The 22,690-nt window shown below is 37.5% G+C and overlaps 1 protein-coding gene across 2 annotated transcripts in view; it reads left to right on the top strand.

Annotated features, from left to right (window-relative positions):
* The window catches only part of PIK3CB (phosphatidylinositol-4,5-bisphosphate 3-kinase catalytic subunit beta), an 85,625-nt gene extending 63,612 nt beyond the window's left edge, over positions 1 to 22,013 (top strand). For both annotated transcript variants that reach the window (XM_050902797.1, XM_050902798.1), the window contains 11 exons: positions 2,393 to 2,514; positions 4,587 to 4,730; positions 5,716 to 5,815; positions 8,282 to 8,460; positions 9,105 to 9,214; positions 9,532 to 9,610; positions 17,116 to 17,283; positions 17,769 to 17,892; positions 18,967 to 19,112; positions 20,689 to 20,821; positions 21,320 to 22,013. In XM_050902797.1, the coding sequence (XP_050758754.1) occupies positions 2,393 to 2,514; positions 4,587 to 4,730; positions 5,716 to 5,815; positions 8,282 to 8,460; positions 9,105 to 9,214; positions 9,532 to 9,610; positions 17,116 to 17,283; positions 17,769 to 17,892; positions 18,967 to 19,112; positions 20,689 to 20,821; positions 21,320 to 21,457 (1,443 nt within the window). In that variant the 3' untranslated portion in view covers positions 21,458 to 22,013. The remainder of the gene's footprint in view (positions 1 to 2,392; positions 2,515 to 4,586; positions 4,731 to 5,715; positions 5,816 to 8,281; positions 8,461 to 9,104; positions 9,215 to 9,531; positions 9,611 to 17,115; positions 17,284 to 17,768; positions 17,893 to 18,966; positions 19,113 to 20,688; positions 20,822 to 21,319) is intronic.
* The last annotated feature ends 677 nt before the right edge of the window (positions 22,014 to 22,690 follow it).

The raw sequence follows: 22,690 nt of genomic DNA, 5'->3' as shown, positions 1-22,690 counted from the left end.
AGTAAACTTGTCTTGTTAGGAAAGAAATTGTGGTTATTTCTTTATAGAAAAAATATTGATACACCAAGGCCAAATTTGAGTTTTCTCTAAACCTTTAGATTGTAGTTGAGAATTGACGTTCCTAGTTTCCTCGCAGCTTGTCAGGAGTTGGAAACCGTGTGAGAGAAGTACGCAATATTTCATGCGTGCAGCATTTTAACATGTTTGATATTGCAGAGAAATTTTAAGAACTTGAAACACATACTTTGAAATGTAAAATTTCTTTACAAATGAAATGTACTTGGAAGTTCTCAGAGTTACCTCTCTGTTGCCAAAGCAGATGAGGGCATTTCATGGTGCAAGTTTGTTTTGTCCAAATGCAACAAGTATTTCTGATATCCTTTCACCTGCGCTTTTGAGAAGCGTCCAATGCACCTGGGATGTGGAGCTAGTTGGACTGCACTTCGCTTCTCTCTTAATAAAAGCTCCAAGGTAGAGCGTGAACAGAGCAGTAGGTATTTGGGGAATTTTCTTGGCTGTTCCATAGGTCATTTAGATCTTGCTTCCTCTAAGCTCATATCACTTAACATTTTCTCATTGTAATAACCTCTGAAATAATTTCAGCAAAGTGAGGAGGTCTGTATCTTCAAATAAACTTCACAGTTAATGTACATGCTGTAGACCGTGACTTTCAAAATTCATTGCCTGATATATGAGGCATGTAAGGCCACTTTGACTCATCTTTTCAGACTGTATTTCAAGTTCTCCATTCATTTTGATCATTCATTATTAACAAAATGTTTCTGTATTTTTGTTGGTTCTGCACCTCATTTAAAGTAGGTTGTCTAGAAGTTCCGATATATTTGTTTCGAAGTTTCTTACGTGTGTCTGACAAGCATAGCTGCTGCTTGCATTTTCAACATCTGTTTTATGGTGTTAGTATTTCTTTCAGAATTTCAGTACAAGTATTCATGATATTTAAGTGTTGATGGCTGTAGTTAAGGACCGGTGTCGTTGACCCTTACTGTGCTATGGATGGAATACGTTTCTGCGTGTATATTTCTGTGGGATTATGACAACTATATTTAAAAACATCTTTAATTTTACATTATATCGTTATGAATCTTGCATGTATGTGTTCATACCGGTATTTGCCCGTGAAAGCAATTTAATTGATTCTTTCCTCCACTTCTGGAATTGTAGCTTGGGCACTGGCTTTGCATTGTGATTGATCTGTGCCCATTTCTTGTCTTCTGAATTTCACAAAACTGCCCAGATGAACCAGTTCAGCATCTGGCCTCCTAGGTGTTTGAATAGTGTTATGAACATGCCTGTTAAATGCAGGCTGAGACTATGAACTCGTACGTGTTTGTCATACTTGAACTGGAAGCATTAGTTGAACTATGACATAGTAGAAATAGAGATTTTTCTCTGTTGGTGTAGAAGGATTGCTAAATCAGAAGGAAAATAAGATCTTCCTAATCATTCAGATTTTATAAGTTGCTATTTAAATATGAAATACTTGTTATTACCTAATTTGTAGGAAAGGGTATTTTTATCATGAGTTATGACTCGTTCCTACAGAGAGGAAAAATCTTGTGCTGTTGATACATTGCATTTACACATTCAAGCTTGTTTATTTCGAGTAATACTGTACTGTTTCAGTCATACAACCATATACATACTATTAAAAATATACTCTCAGCAGGTAGCTTCATTAAAATGCAATAAAACTAGTTTATTTTGAGACCTCTAGATGTTGTTCTTCTTGGTAGTCCAAAATAATACACTAGTGTTTTCTGTAATTTTTTCCAGCACATCATTGTCTTCAGTATTGGGAAATTTTTTTTTTTTAATATCTAACCTGAGTCATTCTTTTTGCAATTTAAGCTTATTACCATTCATAGTGCATGTGGGAAAAGGCTCCATCAGTTGAGGTGGATAAATATTTTTGGTAAAGATCTCTCTCAACAAAAACCCTCTTTTTTTTTTTTTTTTTTTTAAATGGAAAACTTTTACCATTATCAAAATGTTTAAATATTTATGAAAGCATTTACAAAACATTATCTAAATTTTATTGAAACTCTGTTTCTAAAACATACATATCTGGGGTTACCTAATTTTTGTTTACTGTGAATTGTGTCTGTGTGTGAAGGAGATTTTTCAGACTAAGTATAAATGAGACCTGGTGCCAAAAAAATAATCTGGATCATTTTAAAGGGTAAGAAACTTAATCAGAAGTTGGCCTATTTTCCCAGAATTATTTCTTTCTCTCTCTCTCTCTTTTTTTTCCCCTCCAAACCAGTATGTAACCTCCTTCTGTTAGTGTGAATGCTTTTATGGGCAGTTATACCCATCTGTTTTCTTAAATAGTTACTTCACCTGTAACCTAATAGTCGTCTTTTTCAAACAGCTTCAGGCTCTCCTTCAGATATGGCCCAAGCTGCTGCCTAGAGAAGCATTAGAATTGTTGGATTTCAATTATCCAGACCAGTACGTCAGAGAATATGCAGTGGGTTGTTTAAAGCAAATGAGGTGAGTATATTGTATTACTTCAGCATGCAAGGACTTCTGGGGTGAAAAACTGCATTCTGTTTGTTCATAGGAAAAAAAGCACCCAAAGAAGAAAGATTTAAACACACTGCCTGCCATCAATAGATGGCCAAATAAAGCAGTCTGATTTCTAGATAAGCACATTGGCAGCCAAATAAAAACCTTCTTATTCTGACATCTTGTATTCGATGATTATTATTTCCTGTGTTGCTAAGAGAACACCAGTATACCTTTGTCCCATAGAGGGTTGTGTGTTCACCCCTCTCTTGGACAAAGGGAGAGCAAGACAGTGTGAGAACTTTTTAATAAGAAAGGAAGAAAGTATTTCTATAGTCGAATACTATAAAAACTGCCATCCAGCCGCCTCACGCTCTGTGTCAGGTATTGGCTGTATCATTTAATAGAAGTGTAAGCTGTAGCGTATAATAAAAAACCAGAGAATTACTGATTTGTTTGTTCTTCACAGTAGCCTTCACTATCTGCAGTTCTTCCTTTATTGCATATAGTTTTGCTCTTCACTGTAACCTAGGGCAAGATTTGTATAACATTGTCATTTGCAGCATTGCTGCATATTTCCTGTCCTTGAATTCTAAATTCTCTGTGGTGAATAGTTTAATGATTAATTTTTTTAATGGTCAAGGCTAGACTGTTGGGGTAAAAAAGAGAATATTTTGACTTCTTTCAAATGCAAACAAGCAATTTAGCTGCTGGGCTATCCTAATAATACTGAATTGTTACATCTGGAGTTATTTCCGGAATTCTTAGGTTCTGGCTCTGAAGCAAAACCATGTTCAGTTGGGTGTCAGAAATCAATTTTCAACTTCTTTAAAAAGTCTGATGAAGGCAGCTGGTAAAACTGTAACGTAAACGTGATCCTATTAGCTGAAATAAAAAAAAATAGGCAAAAATAAATACAACACAGCATAACTGAAAGTTTTTACCAAGTTACTGAAGTTTTTCAGAGTGAGATGGAGAGAATGAAAGAATTCAGTATTTGCATCTCTGAAGTCTTCAAGTGATGGACAGAAGAATTCCTACTGTTTTCCTTTCATCTTAAGCAGAGAATTTGAATTCTGCAGGCCTTTTATAAGAGAAAAGATACTCAAATGTAAAAAGTCACGGAATGTTCACATTTGTTCTAGAGTAACACAATGTCAAGTGTGAGAGGTTTTGGGGGGGGGAAGGGAATACAGGATTTTATAGAAAATTATTGGAATTATTTTTATTATGTCAGAATATTACTTAAGTAGTTAATTAGCATAGAGGCTTTTCAAAGGTATGTTTATGAACTGTGGCTAAATACTTAAATTTGCACTTCTGAAGTAGGAGTAATTTGGGCACTGTTTGGTTTCTCAAAGATGATGTACTTTTCCTTATCCTCTAAAAACCTTCATGGTGTTGGTATGATTTCAAACAAACAAACCACATTTTGGCGAAATGGATCACTTTGTAGGTGTATCTTAATAAATTAACACCTATTAACTGACAGGTAGTAACTTTTAAAGACACATTAATTGGATTGCTTTCAGTGGAATGAATACTATTCTCCCCCTTCTTTGTAAGCTGAGCCACTTTGACAGGTATATGCAATTATTCTCAGTTCTTGTTGGTGCCTGCTGCAGCTAACTGCTAGATTACAGTGGTTCTTTATGTGGTTCCAAAGGTCCAGCTCCTCAGCCAGAGCCTGAGTGGTCAAAGGGAGCCAATGTCCAGTCTGAAATAATTTGAAATAATGAATCTCCCAGATAGTTAGCCTAGCACTCAGGCTGAGATCTTGATCTTGCAAAAGCCCATGACAGAGCACTAGGTTTTTACTTACAGGTTTGAGGGCCTTAAGATTCTGTTAGAGGTATAACTTACTGATTAATTGATCAGTCTGGCAGTTGCAGTAATTTGCGTGTTATTGTCCTTCTCCATGCAACTGAAAAACTGGGCGACGCTCTTGCTATTGAAACAAATCTGTCATCATTGGATTTGTCATTTGCATCTGAATTTCTGGAATATCATTAATCTAGTTACTCTGTTATTAACTGCTTTTATGTACCTCATTCTAGTGATGAAGAGCTCTCTCAGTATCTTCTTCAACTTGTGCAAGTCCTGAAATATGAACCTTTTCTTGATTGTGCGCTCTCCAGATTTTTATTAGAGAGAGCACTCGCTAATAGGAGAATAGGACAGATGTTGTTTTGGCATCTAAGGTAGGAGTTTTTTCCTTACGTCTTTCTGAAACTATTGAGCCTGATTGCACTTTCAAATGTGATTTCTTGAGGATTTTTCTAAATGAGCCATTATCGTAGTCCCCTAAAAGTCCTCTTTATGTTTCTTTACCTTTGGCATTTATAGATCAGAGCAAGCCTATAATTAAAAATATATTACAGTGGTTTGTACTCTGCTGTTTGACAAAAGTATTCCAAACTGCATTCAGCTCCAATTATCTGATAAGTTAGGTTTGTGTATAACCTTACTGTTTGTTTTGTCTGTGTGTGCAGTAAAAGTACAATATTTATACCTCACAGCTGGGAAAAATTTATATTATTGTTGAGAGTCTTAACAGAAAATAAAAACAGTTCTATGTGTGGTTGCTACTTTTGATGACCGGTTCCATGAATGGCAGAAACCTTGCAGAGTGGACTACAGGTTGATTCTGTCTTCAAAGTACAATTTATTTTAATATTTCTAAATAAAAAGAGCAAGTACTACATGAAACTGTTTTGGAGGATGATTGGCTCTGGTGTAAGGTTCAGTGGTTTGTTTCAAAGTGTTTCCCCTCAGGCAAATTTTGGCTTTTCCCTTAAAGATTTGAGAACAGGTGGTTTAACATCAGCCCTGACTGTCAATATCATCTTCTATGACTTATCAGTACTACTTTCTTGAATAAAACGGGTTCCTCAAAACAAATATCCAGTCGCTACCTCGTAACATTACTGCCTCCAGCACAGTCCTAGACCTTGAAACAAGTGGCATACATTGAAACCAGCCAGTCCTCATAGTCTTCAGCACATAAGTGTTCTGTTATTTCTTAAGAAATCTGGCTTTTTGTTTTATCTGCGTGACCATGAGGTGTTTTGGTATTTGGTTTTTTTGTTGTTTTTTTTTTTTTTTTTTTTTTTTTTTAATTTTAATGACTTGAAGAATGCTAATCTGTAAATGCTGTGGTCTGATGAGAAGCTTTTCTTCTTATAGGTCAGAGGTTCACATACCTGCCGTTTCAGTACAGTTTGGTTTGATACTTGAAGCTTACTGCCGAGGAAGTGTTGCTCATATGAAAGTGCTTGCTAAACAGGTATAGACTTCCCTTCTCCTTTAAATCCTGACTTATCCTAGCTTGTAACTCAGATACTTACTCCATTGCTCCTATGGGGCATATTGGTTACCTTGACAAAGTCCATCTGTTGGGGAGCAGGAAGGAAGCATGGGTGAGAGAGAGAAATAAAAGGGCTAAATAGATGGATGATGGAGCAGTCCTCCCTGGCACAGAAAGCAGCTAGTGCTGTGGGGCCTCAGAGGTAGGGAGCTGTTTTTATAGTGTTCCGAGATGGGCAAGATACTTTCAGCAGTATGCGTATATTCTGGATAGAACAGGAGACTGACTGGATTAACAACTGAAGAAGGGTTTCTGTGCACTTGAAACTTGTGACCTTTTTCCCCCAGTAAGGGTGGCTTGTTCAATAGAAACTATTACCTTTCTATCTAAACTTTATCTAGATGACTCCAGGACTACTTCCTGCAGCTTTGGCTTTTGTTAAAAGGTGATGCAAAAACCCCTGAAGTTGTAGTATAATGTAGTACTCCCGGGAAACAGAGGTGTTGAAGTAAACCAAATACTCATTTTAGTGTTAATATAGATGTGCCGTTTACAGAAAAAAGAAATAAGAAGAGATATGTTTGCTTTTAAATACCCTAAAAAGTGTGAGAGGTTTGCTTTTAAATACATGAACAAGTGTATCAGCAGATCATTAAGAGGCACTCACAAATCATGTTTGAAGTCTCTAATGCAGTTTTAGCAAGTTAATTTAGATTGCGACCATAAAAACCTTTGAAAAATGATCTCTCTCTGGAATTAATGTATTTGCTGTACCAGGCCACAAAGACTAACTCAGTAGATACTTGTCTGATGAGTGTTATTTCTAACAGTTTTGATACCGTCTACATTGAAACTATACTTTGAGAGGCATATGGAACAGGAATGTACTGTTGTGCTCTTTATTACTGCAGTTCACAGGACATTGAAAAGACCATCTCTTACACATGTGTGCTTGTTAGTATTGTCAAAATCATAAAAAGATTAGGTGATGAAATGCTTTAAGCAATAGACCTAAGGTCAGTAAAGTTTTTGTGCACTTCACAGGAAACAAATGTCAGTACAATCAAAGAGGGGGCAAAAAAATTCCCAACTGTGCAAACACGGAAGAAATTCAAAGTAGAAATACTTCAAAAAGTTCCTGTTTGTACAACACAGGTTCCATTTTGTTCCCTCGTCACTGATGTTTGTACAGCTCCTAGAATAGTGGAGAAGCAGAGCGCTTTTGGTTTTGACAGATGGCTGACCTGGCAGGTCTCCATTGCCTCAGTTTTATAATCAAACTGCATACAATTTCCACAGCATCCTGCCTGACAGGGTTCAGTCTGTCTGTAGAAGTGGTAAGTTTTGACTCAGCACCGTCTAAGTTAGACTGAAGCTTCCTTGTATAGAAATCAGCTTTTGTAATTATTAAACTGATGCTGTTTGCTAGAGAATATGTGTATTACCGAGCATGTTAACTGTGGCTAGTGCAAATACAGCTGATTGTTATGGCAACTATTTTACATTCGGCTAACAAGTTGCTTAGATATAGATGCAATGCAGAAACTATATTTGTTGTATGTGCTATCTAGGTTTGTTACCAAAGGGCTTTTCTCTGTTAGTGTTACCTTCATTTACATCGCTAGTTTATTTGTTTTCTTAGAAATTATGTACAAGTAGAAAACTTTCTAGAACAGAAGAAGGGGAAAGAAGGGTTAAACCCACCTGTATTGGCTGCAAATAATTGCCTTGCCTTTTTACACATTTTTAAGGTAACAGTATTGCTTAGACGAGATAGTATGATTTGGAACACCTTAATTGGTTAGAGCATTTACCTTATGCCTAACTTCAGCAGGATTTTAATGAACAAACATTTAAGACTGCTCTGTAAAAGTTAAGTATGTGTAGTTATGTACATGAAAATTGTCTGCCAGTAGTCATATGGCCATATTGTATTGTATGCAACTAACTGAATGTGTACAATGAAGTATCTGCATCCATAGGTCATCTCAAGTACTGTTGGATTTTGTTAGAGGTATGAAGCACTCAGTATTTCTGTTAACTTCAGTATGGACAGAGGCACCTATGTTATGTGCTTTGTTGAATTAGTGGACGAAAATTGTATTTTGAAGAAGGATTTTGTGTAACTGTATCATACATTAAAGTACCTCATTCATTTTTTTGGAAATGTTAAGTCATGCTTTAAAAAGTGACTCGAAGCTTAGGAGCTTTCATCCCATCCATGTCTTCGTTACTTAGGAAAATGGGATTTCTGGGACATGAGTGACTTAGAAAAGGCTGTTCTCATATTTTTGGGGGAATGCCGCCTGAATTACCATCTATTATTTCCATTTTTAAAAAGTTGTAGAATTATTTAATACTTTGTTTTGTTTTGAAATGGGATTTTGCGTTGTATTATGTGTAAAATCAGAGCAATAACTTTTAAAGATAAAATATCTCTTTCAGGTGGAAGCCCTTAATAAAATGAAGACTTTAAATAGTCTAATTAAGCTGAATGCCATGAAGCAAAGCAAAGCAAAAGGAAAAGATGCAATGCATACGTGTTTGAAACAAAATGCTTACAGAGAAGCACTTTCTGACCTCCAGTCTCCTCTGAATCCTTCTGTTATACTTTCAGAACTGCAGTAAGTTAAGAATGAGTGAATAAAATTTCACTGTAGCTTTTGCACGGAAACAGTAAAGCAGAAACGCATACGTGCTTTAACTTCCTTTGGCTGTATTGTTCAGCAGATACGCTGTCATAGGGAACTTTTTCTATAGTGAGAGAAGGTCTGTTGGGAATCTTCCTAAGGTTAAGTTAGAAGATTTTTTGTGATCCAGCATGAAACTTAATACTCTCTTAGTCAATGCATTACCATAGCTGAATGTGTTTAAATGTAAGCCTAAAAGTGAATTAGACTGCATTCCTGGCTTCTTTTTATAACAACAAGCACAAAAGCCATTAAAACTTTTACCAGCACTTAAATATAAAGTCTAAAAATTGTTGGGAAAATATATAAAGAAAACTATTTTCTCCAAAAATGCGGATGCTTAATTTAAGCATTAGATATGTGTGTGCCAATCACAATATCTAATACATTCCATCTATAACAGATATGTTCATAACTTGGTAAGCGCTCATAGCATAGTAGCAGAATGAAAGCAGAGATAACAGTTAAGTACTTCCAAACTGGAAGTCGACGGGTTCTGTTGTGTTTCGAACAATGTTTAGACCTTTTCAGTTGAATTAGTCTTATTTGACTAAAACTTCTGTTGTATTTTCTTCTAGTGTTGAGAAGTGTAGATATATGGATTCTAAAATGAAGCCTTTATGGATAGTATACAACAATAAAATGTTTGGAGGAGACCTTGTAGGGATCATCTTTAAAAATGGTGATGGTAAGCAATGCTAAAATTTTTAAATTTTTCCTTTTTCTTCTTCATTCCCCCACTTGCACTTAAGCTGTGTTGCTCGGTATTGCCATAATATAAACGTGGTTTACTCTAACATCAGTAAACAAATTAAGCATCTTCTGACTGGGTTTCAAAGTATAGTCATTGTCAGTCATCATGATGTAATTATGGTTAATCCCACTTTAACCTTTAGGCTTGATGAGTATTTTTAGATACCTTTTTCTGAAGGCCTTATAAACATTAGAAAGTTTGTCTGCAACACACTGAGAAATTGAAGTAGCCCTTTCAACCTTTTGTTATAGATCTCCGACAGGACATGTTGACGCTCCAGATTTTGCGTTTGATGGACATACTTTGGAAAGAAGCTGGTCTGGATCTCCGGTAAGGATCTCTTGAGGGCTAGTTTATTTGGCTGGAGAGTCCACTTTTAGCAGTAAAGCTTTCCTGTTTTTTAAATACCATCCCTACTGTCCCCTTTCTAAACATCTATATCGATGCCCAAAGGTTTCAATTGTCACAGCCAAGGTGAACAGACTATAGAAAGAAGTTGCCTTAACTAATTAGATGGCTTCTCTTTGCATTTCATTGCCTAGATGGCCCACGTTACAAAGGAATTCAGCCATGAAAAAAAATAATGGAAGAAGTGGAGCGAAACTTTGGGATTTTTGTTTATTATCAAGCAGAATATTTTTCCTGGTGCACCATATCTCTTGTTGTTTATCTAAGTTGCCACGCTGATTATAAATTCCAACGTTCTCTTAGTTTACTGTTTTCATCCTTTGAAAATCATCTAGATAAAAAGTATTGTATAAGGTCAGGAAACAGTTCTTGAGTTAAGGGTCCAACAAGCAGGTTTTGTACCTTTGTTTGTTTGTGTCTGTGACCTTTCCAGACGGAAGTGTTTCATAAACTCCTCATGTAACAAACTTACCTATTAATGGTCACTGATTTTGCAGGCATATGCAAAAATGGGAACTTAGTGTGGGAATTAGAACTCTTAAGTTCTAATGCACACGCGCAAGTAAGGTACAAACATAGAACACAGATCTGCCGGCCAAAAGTTAGCTGCTGAGAATTGCATCTGGAATACACCATCAAGATTCTCTAATAGGTAGAACTAATAGGCAAAACCCTCTCTAGAAATTAGTCAGCTTTAAGTACTGATAATTTGGGGGCAGGGGAGTAGGAGGCTTGCGATTCTTTATCATAGAATTTCAGTATCTGGTTGAGATTTACCAGAATTGTAGAATGCACAAATACAGGTGGTTCTTCTTAACATTTTATTTCTCTTGGCCTTATTTCTTAAGGACATGTATGGTTTGTGCTGCTGTGGCCACAAATGAATGTATTACTGTCCAAATAAATTTTATACTTGTGATCTATTTCCTACAGAATTTAACAGGGGAATGTCCGACTTGTATTAATTACAAAACAGGCTTCATGAAGATGAGGGTCTTGGGAGAGGAGAAGTTAGTTGCTCTTCTAGGAGTGCCGCTGCACAAAGAAAATGATGATGATTGGGAACAGTCACTGTGGATTTACCAAGGGTAAACCATGCCTGACTAATCCAATTGCCGCCTTCGAGGGAGGGAAAGAGTAGTGGATGTCCTTACCTTGACTTTAGCAAGGCTTTTGAGTCTGACTCCCGTAATATTCTTGCCTCTTGAGTTAGGATGTTACAGGCTGGATGGGTGGACAACTACATACTCTGCCTGGAGGCTGATGACAAGTGGATTATCACTGGAGTCTATACGGGAATTTTTATATTCTTAGCCTTGTCAGTATCCTGCGGTGAAAGACTTCTATTATTTAAGTATGTATGTAAGAAAAAGTACTTCCATCTGTTTTATGCTTACCACCTGCTAATCTCAGTCACTGCATGTTTTCAATTGTATTTTTGAGTCATGATAAATAGTGGATAGTCATTCCAAAGTAAGATAATTCTATAGTAAATGAGGTTGACAGGAAAGGTAATATATTTAGAACTACTGCTATATTGGGGAAAAAAATATGTTGCAGTTTCCTTAAAATTTCACTTTTCAATGCCATTTCAATGAAGTAGTTCTAATCCAGCCATTATAAAGTCAGTGGAGAAAAAGCGTGATGTCCTAGTGCATTTGTACTGCAGTACTAAAGAGGTTTTTATGGTATTGAACTTGCCCATATTTCATGCTCAGGCTTCCATTTCTGCTTCCTTTGGACAGGTTTTGTGAGGTAGACTTACAGTAGAAATGAAACCTCATAATTTAAGTATTCTGTTAGGGCAGAAATACTCCCTTTGAAAAGAATCTTCTCATTTGCTCTGCTGCTCCTGCAAAGCCACATCTTTCAAAATGAAATAATAAACCTTTCCCAGATACCATGAGTACAGGAGTTTCCAGCATTTGGAAAACTTGTTTCAGAATGATGAGGAGGGTTGTGGGATTTTCATTTATTTACTAGTTCATTAGTCAAGTCTCTAGGACAATATCTCCTCCCATGTAAGCTGGTCACTTTTTAATCGGTTGTGTAAGTAGCAATGAACTCAACTATTTTTTTGTAGTAGCCACTTTTTCTTCCTGCTGTGAGCAGTCCTCTTATCGTTGTTTACACGGAGACTTACAGTCATTGTGAATATCTTCAACATACATTCTGAAGTCCCACTTTGCTTTCTTTTCTTGATGAAAACACTATTTGGATGTCAGAACGCATTTTTCAGATGAGAAATACCTTCATATCTTCCAAAGTCTCTTGCAAAGCAGCTTTCTTACCTTCATATGCTTGCGAAGATAAGCATGACTTCTTTGTAGGAATACTAGAGCATTCCAAAGAGAAACAGTATCAAGCATTGTTCAGTGGTACCATACAACCCCCTAGCACATAGGGAACTTTTCCAGCCAAATCTGTGCACCAGTTTTAGCTAATATAATTCTCAAATTCTAATATATTTTTAGAAAAATAGTTCTAAAGAAGATACTGGGTGTCACATTATTATAAACCATTTGGTGGCCATAAATTCAATTTTGTATGCCTGTGAAAGAGCTGTAATCCTTTGTGTTTAATTTTTAAGTGTTGTTTACAGGGCTAGAAGTACTTATTTAAATATTATTTGAAATACTTCATTTAGATTCTTTGAGCTCATTTCAAATTTTTTGTGGTTCAAGCATAATAGTGGAAGCTTCATAAGGCACATAACATCAGCCCGCACAGATCAGTAAACTTAAACTTATGCTGCTTATGGAAAGATTCCTTTGAGTGAAATATGGGATAAGGTAGGAATGTGAATAATAAATTGTTTCTGGAAGCGTATGTTTGTGATGAGGTGGCTGAGTGTGTGTTAAGTTGAACACTGATTTGAGGAAACTTTAGATAATTTATGTCATTATAAATAGACTGTGAGGAGGCTGATCCAGCAGTTAGGGGCAAGGACAACCTCTGGCAGCTCTGGAATCCCAGATGAAGCATTCTTTGGTTGCTGCCTTCCCAGAAGCTTAGTTTGTGGTTCCAGCCTGGGCCACACACCATGCCTAGCAAACAGGAATAGTGATTAGGAGTCATCAAATATGCTTTTCCTGACTAAGGCATTTTTTTAAACTCAACAAAGGAAGACCAAAAAGTGGCTCTGATGTCCAAGATTTTTCTTAAAACTCTCAGAAGAAAAAAAGTAGAAAGGGGAAGTTCCTAGTGAGAATTGAAGTTCTATAATTGGCCTCTTCCATTTATTTACTTAACTGGGAGCATCTTCCTTCCATTCATCCTCTCATAGTTATGATTCTAAAATAAAGTTCTGGGATTGAGGCAGGGTTACAATTCTGTGTCTTTCAAAGAGAAATTAAACAGGCAGTTGCCAAGGGAAGGCTCTGAAATGCCCCTAATTGAAAAGAGACTTGGACAAAACAGCACTCCGAACGCCTGGAGCATGAGGACGCAGCTAAGAGGGTAAGACTTTGTGATCTCCATGTTTACAGTCTACATGCCTCTCAAGAAGAGGCAACTCCAAAATCTGTGAATGAACAGCAGTGGTAATGAATTCTATTGCCTTGTTCATGAGTCAGGACTTGCTGCCTTGCTTCTTTTTGCTTGGGTAAGAGACATGGTGTCAGGTGAAGAAGTAGTGTCCAATAGATCTGCTTTCCTGAAAAATACAACTTCATATGTCCATACCAATGAGTGGAGTCTTTTTCTTCTTGCACTGTGTCATCCTTTGAGCCTTTAGTTTCCCTGAAGCTGTTCCTTCCCTTTTTCCTTTTGTGGATGTCTAACGGATTTTGCACTTTTCAACTTTTTTCCACTATAGAAAGTCTGATAACTCCATTCAAGTAAAAGCAGGGCTTCTCACTTGTTTCACCAGTGTAAGAACAGAGCACTTGCTGTTTGCCTCTCTCTTCCAATCAATAATATCTTGCCACAAGCCAATTGTACAGCTTCTATGTAATGTGGATCAAATGGCAACCAATGTGCTGCCATTGAGGAGTTTGGGATAGGATCAGTTTCCTTATAATTGCACTGCAATCCGCAGTCAGTTATTTAGTAGTAATTTAAAGTGAAATCTTAGCCCAGTCTGTGTCTAAAGCAAGCACGATATTCCCAGTGGGATTTCTCAGTTCTGCAGAGGAATACCAAATATATATTGGGTTTGAGATCTCCAAAGCTGAAGAAGGAGAAAGGTTGGTTGGTTTGTTTGTGTAACTGTCAACTAATTTGTCTCATGGGTACACTGGCCTCTTTCACACATGGTGTGTTTTGTTGTCTAGGTTCCCGTGTGTGCATTCTGACAAAATACCAGAACAAGACCAGGGTTTGTATCAGAAAAGGAAAGAGGTGTATGCAGGAGGATGCAACCGTGTACTCCAGTAGGCCCTTCATCCTGGGCTATCACTGGATGGACTGTGGAGTGCACAACTGAACAGAACTTCAGATGTAAATTGCATCTGCTTCTCAGTACAGACCCAGCCATTAGACAGCAAAGACCGTCACCCCAGACAAACACTGCTCTGTCGCTTAGAGAAGTCTGGCTCAGTGTCAGTTTACCTTAGACGTCGGTCCGTCAAGTACCAGAGAGAAATGAGAAAACCAAAGAAGCATATTCTTTAATTAATCCCCATACCTATTCATTTCTAAGACAAACTATACCTGAAAATTGAGCAGGAAATAGTTGGCCTAAGACATTAGTATGTGCAGCCAAACTTCCTCAGTTCTTTCTGTAGTTTATCTCTAGTTGGTTCTTGTACTTTAAATATGGGCAATTATGGAACAAACTTGTTAAATTAAACACTATTTATATTGAGGTTGCGTCTGCAGAGTGACAAAATGAGACTTCCAGAGGTTCAAACCCCCTGAAAAGTTAGAACTCTTCAAGTTGTTTTGCTTTAAAAAAAATTCTACGCCTGAAGTCATGTGTATGGGCATAGTCATAGTAGATTACATAACTTTATTATTTCTGTGAGGAATGTTTAAATACTACAAATACAGGAGTTTAAATACTCCTGTCACAGCAGAGGAGCATAACATCTGTCTTCCCAAGCATGCTGTGGGGTCTCCAGTGTTGTACCTCTTAGGAGAGTAATCCTTGCAAAAAGTATTTCCACTGCTTTACCTATATTACAGCATTGAAATTGTGTTAAGGGAGAAATTGGTAAAGTAACAGAACAACAAGTTTGAGGAGTTTAATCTATGTTGAGTGACCTTTGCTGTGGCACATTGTCACAGAAGTATTTAGTACTTCGTTACTTTTTGGACAGATAGAGGGAGTTCTCCAAACTACTTTTTCATTTCACTGCCTATTTATCGTGAGTTTTCATTTTCACCTCCATTAACGTGTGTGAAGTCTGATGTTAAGTGGCTGTGTATGAATGAAATCAGAGTTCACAAACATATTGAAAAATGTATTTGTTACAAGTCTAAAGAATGTCATTATTTTTAAACCATTGGACCTGAAGTTACAGAGGCTGCGTTGATAAATTACCAGAACTTGGTGTTGTATTTGGAAAGATACTGCTTTGGAGAATTAAACTCTTGAAATAAAGAACAGTACTAAATGAAGTGAAGAAGAAAATTTTCAGTCCTGCCCAGGATTGCTGGATTGATCTGTCCGTGGTCTTCACTGGCATTAAAAAGGAGGGGGCGTGTCCTGCTGACAGATGTTGAAGTGCGAAAGATCAGGATGAGATGGAAAGGGCCCAGAGGATTTGTCCCTAACTTGACTCCTGTCAAACTGTCTCTCTGACAAGGATGTTTTTTCCTCCAGTTGTAAGCACACAGTTCTCAAGGGGCTGAAGGCTTTCATCATTGCTTGCTTTTGAAGGGGAAGTTGTTGGACATGTGCCCAGTTAAGCTGCAAGTAGGGTGGGTTGAAATGCCGTGGAAGAAGGCCAGCGTGCACTTTAACCTGGCAATATTTGGCTTGCATTTGTTGTGTCGTGATAAGGATGGGCAGTGCTTCCTTGTGTCATGAATGCTGGTGTTCGGTAATTACAGGTACCCTTCTGTTCATTGTGAGAACCCTCTGGTCTAGAGAGTTGGGGTTTTTGACTGGGAAATAGATTAGAATAGAAACGGGAAGAAGGTTCCAAATCTGCACTGCTCTTTTTGTTTTGAAGTTGAGTGTTCTCTAAATACCCTGTTGAATCTGGTTTTCAGTTTGCTTTGTTGCCAGGAGAGAAGAATCCCCCACTATATAGTTATTACTACTTGTGCCGCTTCAGCTGTGTGTTATCACTGAGGCAGAGAAACTGTTCAGTTATCTAATAGCTATTACGCCAAAAAGTTCTGATTAATTTCATTTGGAATTTTATTTATTTTTCTTCTATGGCTTGGGATAATAGGCTGTGTCAGTTAAGAGATGTGGTTCTGCTTTGTAGCAATCAAACTTAATATCTGTTTTATATATAAATACTGATGAAAACTCCACCAGCAGTGCTTTTTCTTTATTTATATATGTGTATATACACACACAAATTTTAATATGTCCTGCAATTTTTTATACAGCTTTGGAAGTTCGTGAGGGCTAGTCTGTAGCTTGTGCACTGCAGTTAGATTTGCATGGGCATCCGTTCTTTTATACGTGGATCCACGACCAGAATTGAGATAATACGCGTGACCTGAGATGCCTAGCACGAGAGTGGACACCTCAATTTGTGATGCAATGCCTTTGAAGAGTTTGCTTTCAGTTTCCATTGCATGCATTTAGCTCCCATCTAAGTTGCCATTCTGTTCAGCATTTCAAGCATCTGGAGTGAGGAGACGTTTTGGAAAAATACACTTGCCTATTTAGACACATCTCTCCTTGATTCATATCTTTAACTGTGTCTTATTTTAATGCAATGATATTGTTGTAGATATTTTTACTAGGCACAGGAATATTCTTATATATCAGGCGGGTTAAAAGATGTATTCCTGTTTTTCATTAGGTTTCTGTGCTTAAAATTAGTAAGAGTTGGAAAACACTATTTTATGTTTATATTTAAAAGGGTTTCTAGCATTTTAAGTTGAAATAGGAAGGACGGGGGAAAAGGATAAGATCCTCATTTCCATTTACACAAGTAATTTAGTCTAGAATGAACATGAGCGTAACTTACTGTCTGTTTAGCCAATAAATTAACAAATGAAAACAAAGGACTCCCTCTATGGTTTCTCCTATAAAATTACAAGTAACTGTGTTCCCTAGTAAAAGGGGAAAAACTAGGATTGCTTATGATTTCTTTTTTTACATGGATGTATGTAATAGGAAAAACTAATGTTTTAAATGTATTGCTGGTATTTTAACTTTGCAAGCAATATCTGTATGTTAACCTTTGAGAGTTGAATGTTCAAGTTAGCGTGAGTATTCGGCCTGCTGAAAATATTGATACACTAAAGAAACATTCTTACTATTTTTGTTTTTAACATGAATCTGTGTTTTGTTTCAGGATATTGCCGTATGGCTGTTTAGCAACTGGAGATCACTCTGGCCTTATTGAGGCTGTTTCTAGTTCAGAAACCATTGCTGACATTCAGTTAAATAGTAGCAATGTTGCTGCTGCTGCTGCCTTCAACAAAGATGCTCTCTTAAACTGGCTGAAGGAATACAATTTAGGGTAATTTCTACAGTTATTTTCTCATCTATAGTGTAAGCTACAAAATTCCTGCAAGTTTCTATTTCAATATTGAGGAATGTGTGGCTCTTCTGGCAGGTTTGTTACTACTTATTTTTCTAGTATGTCAAATTCTGACTCAGATTCATGGTGCCCTTGGAATTCAAACAACGATCCAGCTGAAATTCTGGCATTTGCAGCATTTTGTCTGCATGTTGTTGAGTAAGTTATACTAGATTTGGCAAAACAAACAAACCAACCCAAGAAAACTACATGGGTCTCAAGTCTTGATGTTGTTGCCTTTCATAATATTTGCATTTCTCCTATTCTCCGTAGCTACTTTTTACAGTATTTTCTCTCAAATAAGTCTAGTTTTATAGCATCCTAATGGGCTTCTGGTTTAAACACGCAAAAATCTTTTTTGACGTCAAGGCGTGACATGAACTACCAGTAGTATGTACTAATATTGTTTGTCTTTGTGGCTACAGAGATGACTTGGATCGAGCCATTGAAGAATTTACTCTGTCTTGTGCTGGCTACTGTGTAGCTACTTATGTATTGGGAATTGGTGACAGACACAGTGACAACATCATGGTCAGAAAAAATGGTCAGGTAAAAATCTCTTCTGTAGGCAGAATAACTACAGTATCTCTGTTGTGCAAGAATTATCTTGAGAACTTTTAATTTCTTTAGTGTCTCAGTAAAATTAAATCCACACATTGTTAGAACTGATGTCTTTGTTTACTGAGAATTGGAGAGAGCTTCAAAGAAAGGAAATGTAAGACTAGTGGAAGGACCGACCGATGCCTGCGTAGTAAGCAATTCTGTATCAAGTGAGGCTGTTCTATAGAACTTTTTCAGAGCATCCAAAAGGCCTGTTGATGGTTCAGACTCATTGAATAAAAGTAGTCTTAGAGTATCTTGCAAAAGACCATCCTTAAAAATACATGAATTACGGTTTTGAGCTGTGTAGTTTTCCTGAAGTTAGTCTCTACAGTCCACCTGTGCAGAAATTGTCAATGTGGAACTCAGTACCAGCATAATGCTGTGATATAAGTCTCAAAACCTAGAACCTAGATAAACTCTTAAAATGTATTTTCCTGCTTAATTTTTACTTTCTACTGTAATGTGTCTGATTTAATTTAAATTATTCTGCCTATAAAACTAGCAAGTGTTATAAAAGTGAGAGTTTTATAGACATTTGCAGTATTCTTTTAAGTTTTTACCTACTAGAAGAAAGCCAAAATGCCCTTATCTTTGATTTGAAAGTGGGAGAACTGTCACAGGTTCCTTGAGATTAACTTAAGTTCTACTAGCTTTGCTCCGGACTTTATGTAGGAAGCCCTTGGATACGATGATGTTGAGCCTCATGGGCTCATCATTGGGCTCATTTTTCTGTCTGATATTACCAACAAGATGTCTGTTGGCAGACATTAGAAGCTTAAACCTGGGATAATCTTCTGCACGCTGATTTGTAGCAGTGGTCGCTCGTAAGAGCATGAAAGTTATCACTGACTTTAAATCTTGAAACGTTTTAAAACTAAATACTCCCAAAGGGTTGAAACCATGGGCTGTGGAGAGTAGCATTATGAGTTAACTGTTCTTGATACCAGCATCCTGTAGAGATACTAGAAAAGTGAAATATTTCACTGGAGAAATTAATTTTCACTTCTGGGTTTTTTTTAGCTTTTTCATATAGATTTTGGGCATATTCTTGGAAACTTCAAGTCTAAGTTTGGAATTAAAAGGGAACGGGTACCTTTCATACTCACCTACGATTTCATTCATGTTATTCAACAAGGAAAAACAGGGAATACTGAAAAATTTGGTCGGTGAGTATTATTTTGATCTCTTCCTTTTGTAACTGAGATGATCTCTGGTGATAATTTCCAGCACACCAGGAACCTATCTGGGTTTGGTTTCCTCATCTGTACTTGTTTGGAAGTGTGCTAACATGCATTTACAATACTATCTACTTCTCTACCTGAGCTAGAATATATATACAAATTACTTCATGCATCAGAAACTGCAGCTCTGCAGTGGAAGGGTACAGTTCCTTTTTATCTCCTCCAGCTGACAGATTCCAGCTCCTCCAGATGACGGATTCTTCTGGGCTCATCTTTTTTTACCTTCAGCAGCACTGGACACTGGGGAGAGATTCCACAGACTATTGTTCAAGCGAGATGAAGTACTGGACTTAGAAACAGGCTCCCTTCTGCCCTTTCTGTCCATCAACGCACATTCAGCGTGTGAATCAGTCCTGACCTTACTTAGATGCTTAGGCATATAGAGCCACGTGCTCTTAATCCAACACTTTTGCATGCCCCTTCCCATCTTGGGTTAGAGAGCTACAATGGAATGTGAAAGCACACGACAAAGGAAAACTACCCTCTGTGATCCTTCCTGTTGAGGCAGATTTTTCTTCTTCCCTTCTATATCATTCTCGCCAATTGATGGGAGGGGCATTCTGAATGTTTTGCTCTCGCTTTGCTATCAGTTTTCACAAGAAGAATTTATTGACAGAGATATGAAATTAGGTACTTGGGTATGGCTTGATAAATCTTATCACTACTTCTGGTGGAAGAAGCTGTACATACATTTGTAATGGTGTTTCTAGGAGGAATGGAAAACAACTGCCAGTGACCCATGTCTGTCCTGGACAGTAAGGAAATCAATCTGTAGCTCCATTTTTAAAGCCATGAAGTAAAGGCTGTTAGGTGACTGTGCTATTGCAAGTGCTGTGGAATATGGAGTACTTTAAATGGCAGTAGGATTCCACTTTCACTTGAAAAATGCCTCAGAAGAGAATTTATTCTTTGAAATATAACCTGTCATCTTAGTCTGAAGGGTTCTTCCCACTTCCTGTGGAAATTTACAGATTAGATGCTGGACAGTGGCAGATTCGGGGACACTGAGCAAGTTCTCAAGTGTCTGCGTGATGGGTCTTTATGCCAGATCTGGCAGTCGGTTCAGTTTTGACCATGTTTGCAGGAAGGAATTACCTTACAGAGACAGGCTGGATTGGTAGGGACTGCTATAGAGCTTTTGTTTTTCCACTGTAGGTCTGCTATACAGGATCATCAGGGCGTTTCACCTAGCAAATTCTCAGGGAGATGGGACACTGGCATTATCTTTGGCATTTTTTGCTCTTTCTGAAGAACAGTGGTTTTTTTGTAAAGCTTTGGTCTTTTGTACTGATGTTTTACGGGCTTGTTGGAGAGGCATGGGGTATTTTTGTGGAAAGGCATTGGAGGTTCTGTAGACATCTCTGTCCTTTCTGTTACTGTGTTCCTACAATATATGAGTTAGACCAGATAACAATTTTTGGAAATCTTTACATGTATTTGTCAACTGTGTAAGTTCTCATGTGTTGTCTTCATTGCATGTGCTTTGTGGTTGAACATGAAGGTTCCGCCAGTATTGTGAAGAAGCATACTTGATTCTGCGAAAACATGGAAACCTATTTATTACACTCTTTGCACTGATGTTAACTGCAGGGCTTCCAGAGCTAACCTCTGTCAAGGACATCCAGTATCTCAAGGTAAAGTAAGATTTACAGCTCAGCAGGACTTAGCATTTTTCCAGTATGTGAATTTTGATTCTAAGATGAATACATTTTAATTGTTTTCCATTTCTCTCAAAGATTTCCACATAGTTCTCAAAGCTTTCTTTTTCAGCTCTGTAGAACAAGGTCTGTAGTCAGTCCTAGCGGTCAAAGGAAACTACGAATATACGTTCCTCTCACCCATTCTATAGTGAGTTCAGCATCCCTGCATCTTACGTGTAGGCATTTCAGGGGTGTTTTACGTCTTGGCTCATGCACATGCGCAGACCTGTAAAGGTGAAAATTATTTGCTTAATTCTTCTTTAGTTTTATCTTTAAACCCAGAAAATACCACTGAGGTATTGCTCAATGAATAATAGGTGGAAAAGTGTCAAAACAGAAAAAAACCAGAACGTGGCTTGTGTTGAAGGGTGAAGGAGGCCTTAACTGTGGTTTTTAAAATTCCTAACAGTACTTGTTTTCCTGTCGTCTTAGGACTCTCTCGCCTTAGGGAAGAGTGAGGAAGAAGCACTAAAACAATTTAAGCAAAAGTTTGATGAAGCACTCCGGGAGAGTTGGACTACTAAAGTGAACTGGATGGCTCACACTGTTCGAAAAGATTACAGATCCTAGAAGATTTTTGTATTTGCACTAAGCTGAATGTTACCTTGATAAGTGTTTTTTAAAGAGGATTTGTAGTATGGACCAACAAAACTTCTTTTAAGAAAGAACACAAAACAACAACAAGAAGAAATGGGCTGAAATAATTCCTGAGTCTTTTGCACTCTGCTTCTGAATGCTTGATTCCAAGACTGTCTCTACAAATAGTGAACATCCTGGATAATCAGTTCCTGCTGACTTTGCACGCTGAGAGCTTCTAGCATTTTTAAAAATTCTTTGGTACTTTCTGGAGGTGTAAATATTTGTTTTTATACGTTAGGGTAATGTACTCTAACATACTCAGGAGGTGTGAAGACCTCTGACAACTGTTCTTTGTTTAAAGTTGGGACTTGAAGAGTAAATTTTTTTTTATATCCTAATCTGGCTAAAAATGACCATATTGTGTATATTTTTCATATGAACTCTGCCCTACTGGCACAGATGCATTAATTCTACTGTAAATAGCAACCACAGTATCATTGTACTACAGGGAGCTGCTTAATGTCTTATACTGCTGCCGAAAGAAGAGTAGATATTGGGGGGGGGGGGGGGGGGGGGGGGGGGGGGGGAGGGAGGGGGCAGAGACCTTTGACCATAATGCAGCGTCCATATGTTCAGGGTTGCACAATTTTGTTCCTCTGACATAACACACACAAAAGAAGCCCTTCAGTAAGAGGAAAGTTAGGCCAATTCCAAACGTCTTAGAATCCCTCATTGGTAATGGTCTCCCATTCGGCCTCTGCAGCTTTGTGTTCAGCTCCTTAAGAGGCACTTTTATTTCAGGTTCAGCAAGGAGCTCCTTACAGCCTTACATTGAAATTCATAGCTCAGATTAGTTGTGCCATGCAAATGTACTGACTTAGGTATGGAGAATTTTCCTTAAATATACTACATGTAGTGATTTTAGAGCATACATACCAAAAACCCCAAATGTTTGGAAAAGCAAGTGTTTATGGGAAAAGATCATTCCATAAAACACCAATGAGAAGTCATTAATCTTTTCTTTCTGTATTTATTAAAAGCTTGCAGCAATGTTGCTTTACCAAGATATATATGTTGAAGATGGTTGCTGAAGAAACTGGATTTGTTTTAATTTATTTAGTGAGGTACCAGGCTTTTAGGTGCTTAAATGGAGAGCAAATCTGTTACGTGCAATAGGGAACTGCTGGTTAAAAGATGTAATGTACTGTTTCTGAACATCAGCAA

Source organism: Gymnogyps californianus, chromosome 10 (genome assembly GCF_018139145.2).
Source record: "Gymnogyps californianus isolate 813 chromosome 10, ASM1813914v2, whole genome shotgun sequence".
Classification (NCBI taxonomy): domain Eukaryota; kingdom Metazoa; phylum Chordata; class Aves; order Accipitriformes; family Cathartidae; genus Gymnogyps; species Gymnogyps californianus.
Note: the sequence above shows the minus strand (reverse complement) of the source record. Positions and strands in the feature narration are given on the sequence as shown.